The following is a 12,224-nucleotide window of genomic DNA, read 5'->3' as shown; positions in this document are numbered from 1 at the left end:
CATTTCAAATCGAACATTAGAAATACTACTGTAAGTTTGTCCAATTTATACACTTAAGATAAATTTTTGTAAGAAAGCCTTGGCATAAATACAACTTAGGAAAAAGTAAACTTGGTTTAAAACTTAAATCTGAACATTGCTCATGTGTAACATGAAATATTTTAAATTATAAAAATGCACGTGTGTTTGTTTCTGTTTTTCTTTTCTAAGTAAACTAAGTCTTAACAAGTGCATAAATATTAATTTGGGAATAGGTATTTGGAAACGTCTGATAGATGAAGTCATATTCTTTGATATCATGTTATATGTAATGATATATAAAATTGACTTAGTGGACATTCTATTTAATTAGAACATGGTTTAAATGGATACTTTAATATGTATAGACATTACTCTTACTGATACTTATTTGGTGTTCTTTGTTATTCATGCTATTTTAATATAAGTTTTGACAAATTCCTCTTCTTTTTTTTTTTTTTTTTAGATGGAGTTTCATTCTATTGCCCAGGCTAGAGTGCAGTGGTGTGGTCTCAGCTCACTGCAACCTCCAACTCCCGGGTTCAAGCCATTCTCCTGCCTCAGCCTCCTGAGTAGCTGGGATTCCAGGCATGTGCCATCACATCTGGCTAATTTTTAGTAGACGGGGTTTCACCATGTTGGCTAGACTAGTCTTGAACTCCTGACCTCAAGTAATTCACCCACCTTGGCCTCCCAAAGTGCTGGGATTACAGGCATGAGCCACCACGCCCGGCTGACAAATTCTTCTTCAGTATAATGAAATTCACTATTTCAGCAAAACCTGCTCAGCAGGTTATACGAATTGCTTGCTTTTTACTTTGGAAATATTCACCATTTAGAGTTAGTGAAGATGGTATGAGTTTGGCACTGATATTGTGAAAATCAGAAACATGAGGTAGATCTCGTATTTCTTAATGTTCTCACTTACATTTCATAAGTGATTGATTGAGGAGTTACATAAACTGTAATGTGCAGTGGGCTAGTTGATGGGAACAGTCTTTGCACAGACATTTGGATGTGTTCTGGGTGCTTGTTCACATTTGTTTATTGTTTCTTTTATTGTACAAACCCCTTTCTCATAACTTAAACTTTTTAAGTGTATGAAACATATTTCGTTGTTATTTCATTTTGTTACTCTTATTCATTGCAGGAATTTTCAATGACGAGAATGTATATATTTTTGTGAACAATTTAATGAAAAATATCTAGAGAAAATAATAGTAAATCAGAAGGTTGGAAGATAAAGTTGAGAAAGTTTATAGAAGACAAAGCCGGAAAATAGAGACAAAAATTAAGTTAGAGGATTAATCCAGAAAGTCCAATATCCTACAAATAAGAATTCCACAAAGAGAGAACAGTAAAAATGAAGAGAAGACAATTATCAAAGAAACACGAAAAACTTCCTGAACTGAAGGTCTTATGTTTCTACATCCAAAGAGTCTACAAAATACCCAGCCCAATGAATAGCAAAGACCCACCCTAAGACAGATCACTACAATTTCAGAACATCAGTGATAAAAAAGAATATCTCTAGAGAGGGAAGAAAAATTAAAAACCAGGTCACATCTAAAGAATCAGGAATTAAAACGGCATTTCTTAATAGCATCATTGGAACTTATAAGAAAATGGAGCAATGCCTTCAAAATTCTAAGTGATAAAGGTTTCGGTCTGAAAATTCTAGACCCATCTTGGGTAGATACCACAGACTGGGGCACTCAGCACCCACTCTTCCATCCCCTTCCTAACAGCTTTCCTCTGCTTTAGACACTAGAAAGAAAAAAACTGTATTTCCCAGGCTCCCTTGCAGCAGCAGCTTTGCATGTCACTGAGGTCCATCAGGCAAACTCACCCAGGAGAGATTTGGGCATTGGAGACAAAAAATGGTAACTACACAGAGGTAGCACATATTCTGGGGCATTGTGGCAAAGGCTCTGCTATCTGTGTTTCTCATCCTTTTTTCTTTTTATTATTGCTCCTCTGTGGAGCCTTTTTAGACATATTTTCCTTTACCCCATCCATGAAATCTGAATATCACAGATATATTGTTTACCTATTTATGTACTATATAAATACCTATTACCCCCAATCTCCTAAAACCAATTTTTACTGCCACTGAGAATGCATGTACTATCTGGTCCCTAGAGGTAAGCACCAAACAGCAGGTGGCGGGGGCTGTGGGATTACTATTGGAGCAGTCCTACGGTGGAACTGGGTGTTGTTCCTGGTTGTGTAACATCCAGGTGTCCCATTGTGGCAGAGGAGTGAAAGGAATCCCTCCATTACACCAAAGGAAAATCCTAGGCTGAGGGCTTGCTTTGGGTCTTAAGAGTAGCCAGGACAGAATGAAGCAGAAGAACACAGGGGGCCAGGATACCCAGAAAAACACAGAACAAATAGGTCACTCCATGCACATGGCCATGTTGATAGGAGTTCTAGAGTTCTGTGGTAGGATTTGGAAATGAATTCAAACTAATGATAGTTACGTAGAAAACTGAGTGATGAAGGAAAGGCAACTGTTAGCTCCAGGAAAAACACAAAGTTGTAGAGGAATGAAAACATAATCATAATATACTATGTGGCTCCTCTCTGAAAAATATTTATGAGTTCATAAAAATGGAAACACCAAATATTTGTTTAGCCCAAAGTATTAATATAATTATATTGGGAGAATCAGGTTGAAGGCAGAATGGGAAAATAATTCTATTCTCATCATCCACAGTTAGGTTGTCAATATACAATGTTTAAAATGGAAAAGTCCTGAAGTGGCACTATAAACATCTTCCCCCCCAACCCCAGAAAATGTGAAGGCCAATTCATATAGAAATAGTTAAAAGAGATGAAAATGTTGGCCAGGTACAGTGGCTTATGCCTGTAATCCCAGCATTTTGGGAGACAGAGGCAGATCACTTGAGGTCAGGAGTTCAAGACCAGCCTGGCCAACACGGTGAAATTCCGTCTCTACTAAAAAAAAAAAAAAAACAAAAACAAAAATTAGCTGGGTGTGGTGGCGGGTGCCTGTTATCCCAGCTACCTGGGAGGCTGAGGCAGGAGAATAGTTTGAACCTGGGAGGCTGAGGTTGCAGTGAGCCAAGATCGCGCCAGTGCACTCCAGCCTGGGTGACAGAGTGAGACTCTATGTCTCAAAAAAGAAAAAAAAAAAAAAAGAGTTTAAAGTGTTAACTATAGGAAGCAAAATTTAGGAGAAAACATAGAACAGGGACTTCTCTTTTTTTGTTAAAATCTTATAGTGTTATCTGCCTTTTAAAATTGTTTAATACAAATAAAGTGAAATCCAAAAAATAAAAACAAGAGAAAAATGCCTGCCCTGTTCTAAAACTTCTTAATTGCTTTTCTTTTCATTTCCTTCTTTGACAGTTTTGTCTGTGATTACTTTTTCTTCATAAAAGACCTTGGCTATACCATATGTATATTACTTATGAGTCTTCACCTAGATGAAGCTCTTAAAACTGAACACTGTGCTACACGAATTCCCTTTACTTCCAAATTCTCTTCCTGGTCCAAATGCTCTATCACTTGCATGGTGTATCTAGCCAATGCTGGCTCTCAAATGCAGGATCTCAAAGCTAGCAGGTTTCTGAAATTTGTAAGAAACCATAGCTACTCAGAAAGATACAAGACTATTTACATCTTTATTACACATAATCAATAAGAACCCTGGACATTTGATTTTTATTTTATTTACATAATAAAATGGATATAGTAATGTTAGTTGTCATAGTTATTAGTACTGATACAATGTTAGTGAATTTAATTAACATTTTAACATACAGAAAGGATTGTGGATTATTTGTAAATTGGAAAGACACAATAAAACCTAGTTAATTTATTATGGCATATGAATCAGCATATATGAATTATTTTTGTATTTGCTTAATTATAATGAAGTTCTTAATAGAATATGATATATTAAGGCCCAGGGCAATAGTTCTTAAACTTCGGCGGGTACTTAGGAATTCCCCATGAACACTAATAAAATGCAGATTCTAGGGCTCTGATGTAGAAAACGCTGATTCTTTATGTGTTGACTATTGCTCAGGAATCTGGATTTTAAATAAGCATACTGAGTGATTCTAATAAAGATGAACCTGGGACCCCACTGAGACACACTGTCTTGTTGAGTTGTATCAGACATACTTGTGTTGATTTTGTCTTTTGATTTATTTCTCAATGACACTCAGGCAACTCCAAAGGGAGCAATTTTAAGTGCTCTCTTAAATAAGTATCTAGGGACCAGTAGTGGAATATATTTCACACAAAGAGGAATAGAGTGGCTTTATGCAATAAAACCAAGTTCCTGGCTCTTGTCCTATAATAATGTAGGATCATTTTACTGGTTACCAGCTGGACGCCAACCAAACAGAGATAAATATTTGTGGATTCAGAGATGGTATTTAGAGAAATACTGTGCAGAAGGATGAAATCTAATGGTGCCTGGCATTTTCAAAATAATCAATCAGAGTAATAATTTTAAATGTGCCACAAAGTAATACGGTACTCCAAATTATAAATTATGCATTCATTTGCTTAGTTCTTATCCATGAAATTTTTATATGAATTACTGTTTGTCCTTTTAAAATCCCTTTCCTACTGTGTAGGTTGTAAAGACTCAAAAGAGATACTAACAGTTAAAAGCAAAATATCTAACCACAGTATATTCCAGCATTTAAGAAGAAAAAGTTCAAAACTAGTTGTTGCCCAATTTATTTCCGTAAGTGCAAAACTCTGTTAACGCTTTCAGGTGAGGTAGGCCAGGAATTTATTAAATTACTTAATGTACTCTTTACACCCTAAATTTTAGCCCTCAGTGTTTTTTTTCCCTCAATCTGGAGGGATAAGCTGACTAAAGCAAGAACTTGTGTTTTTTGTTTGTTTGTTTGTTAGATTTTTTTTTAAGTTATGGGATACATGTGCAGGACATGCAGGTTTGTTACATAGGTAAATGTGTGCCATGGTGGTTTGCTGCACCTATCAACCCATCACCTACGTATTAAGGCCCGCAGGTGTTTGCTATTTATCCTGATGCTCCCCCCTCCCACCCCCCAACCCCTAACAGGCTCCAGTGTGTGCTGTTCCCCTCCCTGTGTCCATGTAACAACTTGTTTTTAATCTACCCTTCTATCTAGCATATGGTACCTATGATGATAAATGTAACCATATGCTGTAAGACATAACGGTGATGGTGATGATGAAGGTGCTGCTGCTGCTGATGAAGGTGATGATAGCTAATATTTATTGAGCACTTACAATGTGACAAGCATTAAGTGTATTAAGTTATTTGAACACCACAACAAATCATTATTACTTCCATTTTATAGATGACAAGATTGAGGCCCAAGGAGGTTAACTAACTTTCCCCAAATCAAATAAGTAGGCCTCAGACTTAAGGCAGTCTCATTCCCGTGCTCAATTTCTTTATCCGTTGTTTTATTTAACATAACCCTCACCACCCAATGCCTCAACAAAGCTAAGGACAAAACTTCAGATGAAGTATCTAATAAAGGACCCTCCTTTCGTGTTTATTTCCACCTGACCTACATCTTCACTTTGGAAGTGGCAACCCATTATTTGTAAATTTAATAATAAATTGGTTTAAGCTTCCTTGGGAACAATATCTCTTTGATGATAGGTTTTCCTTTAAACTTAATGTTTTGTGATTTTAATAACAACTGTCTTGTGATATACAGTATTTTAGGCCTAGATCAGAATGTACACACAAAAAAATCTAAATAAGAGGGAATAAGTATCTGATTTCAAATGGAAAATAAATTAAAATATAATTTGATGAGATCGAAACCAGACTATTATCTGATTATAAGGCCATTCCTTAGCAGGTACCTCATGTTTATCCAGAGTCACCCATCCTGGAGAGCAAGTTCTTTGGCAAGAGAACCAGGTTAGATGTGGTAACCCCAGACATTATGGAAAGAGATGACTCTCATTTCTAATTTTTCACTGGCTGGAACCCTGACATTAGTTAGGACACTGGTATTGTAATCTGTGGACCAAAACCCAGCATCTATAAATGACAATAAGGGAGAAAGGGTTTAGACATAAAATAACGCACAACAAAACATGCAGTTTGACACATTTACTTACAAAGAGGGAATTTTGCTGAAAGTGAGAGGCTTCTGGGGACTATACAAAACTCTTCAGCAGGCTGGAGAATAACTTACAGCTTTCTCTTTGTCACAGAGCTGGCAGCAGAAGAAGGTGGGTGTAACTCCTCCCCTAGTAGCCAGACTACACTGTTGAGAAGAACAATGATATGTCAACACGTATCAGAAAGGCAACTCTTCTTACAATTATAGATAAACAGAAAGAACCTGGACTATTAGGTGAACTGGGAAAATGAGACTTTCTTCCCCAATGCAGTACCCCAAGCAGATGCAATAAATGCTGCTAGTGGTGACAGTGCTTATGATGAAACCTGGGGAGGCTACAGCAATTTATATTTATGATGTTTCATAATTTGGACATGAAAACTATTATGCAGACATGAAAGAGATTGAACTTTATTTTTCTGTACCTTGGGATCAGGGGTTGCAGGTTGCATGCTCATGTTGTAATAAATAAGCATGAAAGGGGTGTTCTTTGTGTTGAGATTTGACTCATTCACATAAAGATAAAAACGCCAAATAAAGCTATGAGGAAAATAGAATGCTTCCCCAAGATGCAGAGATTTAAAACAGAAATCTTTGCAGGCCACTGAGAAATAATAGGCATTTTTAAGAAGAATGATTGATTAGAGACGTAATAAATTCGAGGTAGTTCTGGAACCTGTGAAGTAATTAGAAAGCAATACTATTCCCAAACTGATGAGTAATCATTAGTTTCATTTGCATCTTTTAGCCTAATTTAAACCTAGACTGTGGTCTCACAGAGAGAAAGTACCAAAAATTCTTAGGAATCATATAATTTTAGAAGAAGAGGGGACCATTGAAATCATTTATTTTAAAAATCTCTTAACATATTCCCAACGAAATTGAAGATAAGTGATTTGTTTGCTGGTACAGTCTACATCAGTGGTGAAGCCAGAACACAGTGGAGCCAGGACTTCTCCTACTGTGTTTGCTACCTCTTGTTTAGCCTACTTTGTGATTTCCTAATTAAACCATGTTAGGTCTTAAAAGGGTGACATTCTCATTCCATTTTCCAGTCTCAGGCTAGGGTTAGCTTGTAAGTGCTTAAAGATGCCCCTCTGGTTAACTTGGGTGTTATTATGTGTATGGTTTAATGTTCTTCATCAATCGAAATTATTCCAGGGTATAGGAGCATAGAATAGGCAAAATAATTGTCTGAGAGCTCGAATTTCATAGCACATACTACTTTTTACAAAACAAGAGCAGCTTGGCAGATTATTCATTTCTTCTCGGTGGTTTCTTCAAAGCTAAAAATAAGTTGGGAAGGAAAAATGTCATTTTAGCAATCTTTAATGATCACAGTGATTTTGGGAGGCGAGGGCAATGAACCCAGGACAAGCACACTGCCGCACTGCCATCTTACCACACGTGGATGCTGCCTGGTGCTCCTACGCCTTTGTCTAAGTAACTCTTGTTAACAATGTGGTTGCTATACTGAAATCCTTTACTACTGGTTATTATTCCTCAGACTAATAGTACTAGTAACTTTTAAAATAATTGAGTCTATGATTAAGTTCATGCTCATAGCCACAACACTCCTATGAGGTAGGACGAACAGTTTACCATTATTCACATGTAACAATGGGAAACTTAAGGCACACAGAAGTTAAGCCAATTTCTAAAGTTCACAGCTATCTGATGGAAAAGTTAGGGTTAAAATTCAGGTCTTTCAACTTCAAGCTAAGCTTCTTTCTTATAGACATGTTCCTTTAACATTAAAAAAAGAACCTTCCTTGGTACTTTTCTTGTAACATGTGAATTTGTGAATACGACAGTTTCTTCTTTTGATTATAGGCATCATTTATCCTTTACATCACCTCACATAGTTCCTTGAACATAGTAAGCGGTCAATAAATGTTTTAACACAAGAATTGCTCTTTATAGGATGGATGTTATCCAAGGTAGGGCGGTGAGGCATTGTATACAATTAGTTTAATTCTTTCTCTTTTGTCTCCACTGAAGAGCTTCTGGTATAACTAGCAGATACTGGTCAGGCTAATTGTATGGCCTGCATACAGTTTATGCAACGATCACTGAGTTATCAGCTTAAAATGCCAGCTTCAATTTTTCATTAAAAACATGAAGAGGTAGCATTTTTAATATGAAACAAATGGTTTCCATTTTCAGAATTATACTAAATTTCTTGGATTAATATTATGTGTCAGGTTGACTGGGCTAAAAGGTGCCCAGATCGAGCTGTTGAAACATTATTTCTCAATATGTATTTGAGCATGTTTCCTGGAGAGATCAGCATTAGAACTGGTAGACTGAGTAAAGAAGATTCTCTCACCCACGTACCCTGGCATCATTACATCTGTTGCGGGCCCAAATAGAACAAAAAGATGGAGGAAGGGTGAATTCATTCTGTTTGAACTGGGACATCCATCATCTCCTGCCCTCGGATATCACTGCTCCTGGTTCTCAGGCTTTCAGGCATAAACTGAATTACACCGTTGGCTCCTGTGATTCTCAGGCCTTTGGGCTTGGACTGGACCTACACTACTGGCTTTCCTGGGCCTTTAGTTTACAGATGGCAGATTGTGGGACTTCTCAGCCTTCATAATCTCAACCCAATCTCTCGTAATAAACTTCTGTCTGTCCATCCATCTATCTATTTATCTATCTATATCATCTATTTATCTCTATATCTATCTATTACATATCTATCTATCTATTATATCTAGAGTTCTCCAGAGAAACAAAACCATATCTATCTCCTATTGTTTTTGTTTCTCTGGAGAACTCTAATATAATCTTTCTTAAGTTTTATCATGCACCAAGCAACGTTCTGAGCTCTTCATGTAAGTACACCTTTATAACCTCGTAAACTATGGAGTTGGTGCTGTTATTATGCTCATTTTTACACGAGGAAATGGAGACTTAGAAAAGGTTAAATAACTTGCCCAAGATCTTGCTGCTAATAAATGGAAGAGACTAGGTCTGTTTGATTCCAAAATCTAAACTATTATTACTACTATACTATATTTTACCTATATTTTGTAACTCTGACACAGCAAAATTTTCCCAGATGGCTAAAATACTCCCTATTCTCTCTCTCTCTCTCTCTCTATATATATATATAATTTATTTATTTATTCATTTTTGAGACAGAGTCTCGCTCTTTCGCCCAGTCTGGAGTGCAGTGGTGTGATCATGGCTCACTGCAACCTCCTCCTTCTGGGTTCAAGCAATTCTCCTGCCTCAGCCTCCCGAGTAGCTGTGACTACAGGTGCCTGCCACCATGCCCATCTAATTTTTTTGTAGTTTTAGTAGAGACGGGGTTTCACCATGTTGGCTAGTCTCAAACTCCTGATCTCAAGTGATCCACTGGCCTTGACCTCCCAAAGTGCTGGGATTACAGGCGTGGGCCACCGTGCCTGACCTATTTATTTTTTTGAGACAGGGTTTCATTCTGTCACCCAGGCTGGGGTGCAGTGGTGCGACCATAGATCACTGCAGCCTCAACCTCCCTGGGCTCAGGCCATCCTCCCACCTCAGCTTTCTGAGTAGCTGGGCCTATAGGTATGTGCTACCACACCCATCTAATTTTTGTACTTTCTGTAGAAGTGAGATTTCGCCATGTTGCCAGGCTGGTCTGGAGCTCCTGGGCTCAAGTGATCCCCCTGCCTCAGCCTCCTAAAGTGCTGGGATTACAGGCATGAACCACTGCACCCTACCATTCTAGATATTAAATAATTTCGTGTAGTTACTCCAAATACTGACTATGTTCTGTCATGTCTGACTAAAATAAAAATTTAGCTTTAGGAAACTCCTTTCTGCAGACATTATTTGTTCTAGCTCTGAGATTGTATCTCCATGCTGCTTACTTTAGGTTGCAATATGTTCCCAACACCCACCTTTCAAGTTTTTAAAATGGCATTTCAATTTTTTCTTCAGTTTGTATGCTCAGCCACCTGTGCGCTTCCTCTACTTCTCTAAAGTGAAGAAAAGGAAAAAAAATAGTTTCTTTCCAATATAATGTTAGTAGAGAGGTCTGGATTTTTGGATTAATATACTGTAAGAAGCAGCTCTCTAATTGATTACAAATCCCACTGGAACACTCCCCCGGGGGAATGAAGGTCCTGGTTTTTTCAGTCTTCCTTTTATCTTCTATTCCGTTTCAGCTGAGAATCCACCAAACTAGGATTGAGTCGACCAGTGAAAGAATTCTAGGCAAGAAGGGATTGCACTGATGAGTTCCACTGCCTCCTTTTCTGAGAGACAAATGTAAGCCCACAGACTGATTACTAAAGCTGGTGTATTTTTATCTGTGCTGTCTTCTTATTCCTGACTCTAAGCTAGTCATCAAGCCAATGGTATAACTGATAGCTGACGGGAGTTTCTGGAATGGGTGTTAAGTGTGAGAGACATGGAGTGGTAAGGTCAGCTCTAAATGTAGATTTACTTGGATTCCAACCTACTGATCAGCTGTGTGCCCCTGGGCAAGTTATGTAACTTTTCTGTGACTCAATTTCCTTTAAGGAGGGTGTGTAATAGTATCTATTTCACAATGAGCTATCTACCAAAAGTATTAAAGCTGTGGTTAAACTCTCATTAAACATTAGTTATTTCTACCAAAGTTAAACTGCCAAATCCTTGAGTCTTGATTTGTCCTCATAACTGCTGTGGCATTCCTCCTCTTTTAGAAAGTCTTCTGAACAGAAGTTGACGTCTGCATTTTAAAGGAGCTGAAATGGCTTACTTTTACAAAGTTTGGGGCAAATGGATCATATATACACGAGACCCGCCAGGGCATGTAAACCTGGCGGACTTCAACAGTCTGGGGGTGACTACACCCAAGGGGTGAAGGGATGCTTAGAAACCGTCTTTCTCAGGAAGAAGATGAGGCCTTCAATGAGGGCGGCTGGCTACCAAAGAACTAAACTTTCACACAGCAAAGCGGAGCCGGTCTCCCTGCGCCCGCGGGCGTCGAACCCAGGCCCGGCTCTCACCACCCAAAGGCCCGGGTGCGACTGGAGGGTGACGAAAGCGTCAGACCCCGGGGCCGCTCTCAGCTTTGGGCTTTCACCCGGCAGTCTCACAGACAAAGGGGCTTCTCAGCCAGGTCGCTGTTTTGGTTTGTCGTCCTCCCAGCCCCCACCTTGGTCCCCAACTTCCCGCGGCGCTGACTCGGCGGGGTCCCTCACAGCGGCCCTTTGGCCGCCACCCTGGGCCCCTTTGTTGTCTGCCGTCTCTCCTAGAGAGGGGTGGGGGGCCGCGACATTCCAGAAAGGAGAAACCGAGAAGTCAGGGCAAAGACGCTCTTACATGCTCCCACCCGAGGAGCGCGCCCCACGACGCTCGCCAGCCGCCCTCCGTCGGCAGCCCCGGCCGCGCCTCAGCGCCCTCGCCCGGGTCCTCGGCACAGAGGAGGGGCGTGGCGCGGCCGGCGCTCTCTGATTGGCTGCGAGCGTCAGGGCGCCGCGCCGCGATTGGGTCGCGCAGCTGTCTGGAGCGAGAGCGCGCGAGGTGGGGAGGGGGCCGCTGGAAGCTGCTGGAAGTCGGGGGCGGGGGATGCGGCGGGGGCGCTGGGGCGGGGACGACGGGGCTACGGCAGGAGGGGCCGCGCCTGTGCAGGGCGGTCGGGGGCGACAGGCGCGGGAGGCGGTGGCGGCGGAGGGGGAGGTGCGAGCCGGGCGCCGCCCCCGGCCCCTCCCCAGCCCTCCCCGCTCAGCGCTCAGACCGCGGGCGGCCCAGGGGCGGGCGCGCCGCTGCATCCCCATCCTCGTCGTCGCCCCCGGCACAGCGCGAGCGGGCGAGCGGCGCGGGCGGCCGGAGCGCCGAGGCCCGGCCATGGCCACCACCAGCACCACGGGCTCCACCCTGCTGCAGCCCCTCAGCAACGCCGTGCAGCTGCCCATCGACCAGGTACCCCGAGGCGCTCTGGCGCCGGGCGTCGCGCCCTCGCCGCCCCTCCTCCCTGCCGCGATGGCAGCCGACTGGGGGTCCGGGAGGAGGGTGGGGGCTGGGGCCGGGCGCCCGTTGCCCCCCTGCCCGCCGCTCCCTGGAAGGGAGGGGGCAACAAGCCGGTTATTTTCGTAGAAC

General features: G+C 41.3%; 1 protein-coding gene across 8 annotated transcripts in view; it reads left to right on the top strand.

The window, feature by feature from the left end:
• Window positions 1-11,779: 11,779 nt before the first annotated feature.
• MBOAT2 (membrane bound O-acyltransferase domain containing 2) overlaps window positions 11,780-12,224 on the top strand; it is a 153,338-nt gene continuing 152,893 nt past the window's right edge. For 3 of the 8 annotated variants that reach the window (XR_003309529.2, XR_003309528.2, XM_026454704.2), the window contains exon 1: window positions 11,780-12,047. Coding sequence is in view for 1 of the 8 variants with exons in the window: in XM_026454704.2 (XP_026310489.1) it covers window positions 11,973-12,047 (75 nt within the window). In the remaining 7 variants the exon portion in view is untranslated. The remainder of the gene's footprint in view (window positions 12,048-12,224) is intronic. The other 5 variants (XM_026454709.2, XM_026454705.1, XM_026454708.2 and 2 more) reach the window with 4 other exon arrangements.

The sequence above is a fragment of the Piliocolobus tephrosceles genome, chromosome 15 (genome assembly GCF_002776525.5).
Source record: "Piliocolobus tephrosceles isolate RC106 chromosome 15, ASM277652v3, whole genome shotgun sequence".
In the NCBI taxonomy this organism is placed as follows: domain Eukaryota; kingdom Metazoa; phylum Chordata; class Mammalia; order Primates; family Cercopithecidae; genus Piliocolobus; species Piliocolobus tephrosceles.
This window is presented reverse-complemented; position numbering and strand designations above follow the sequence as displayed.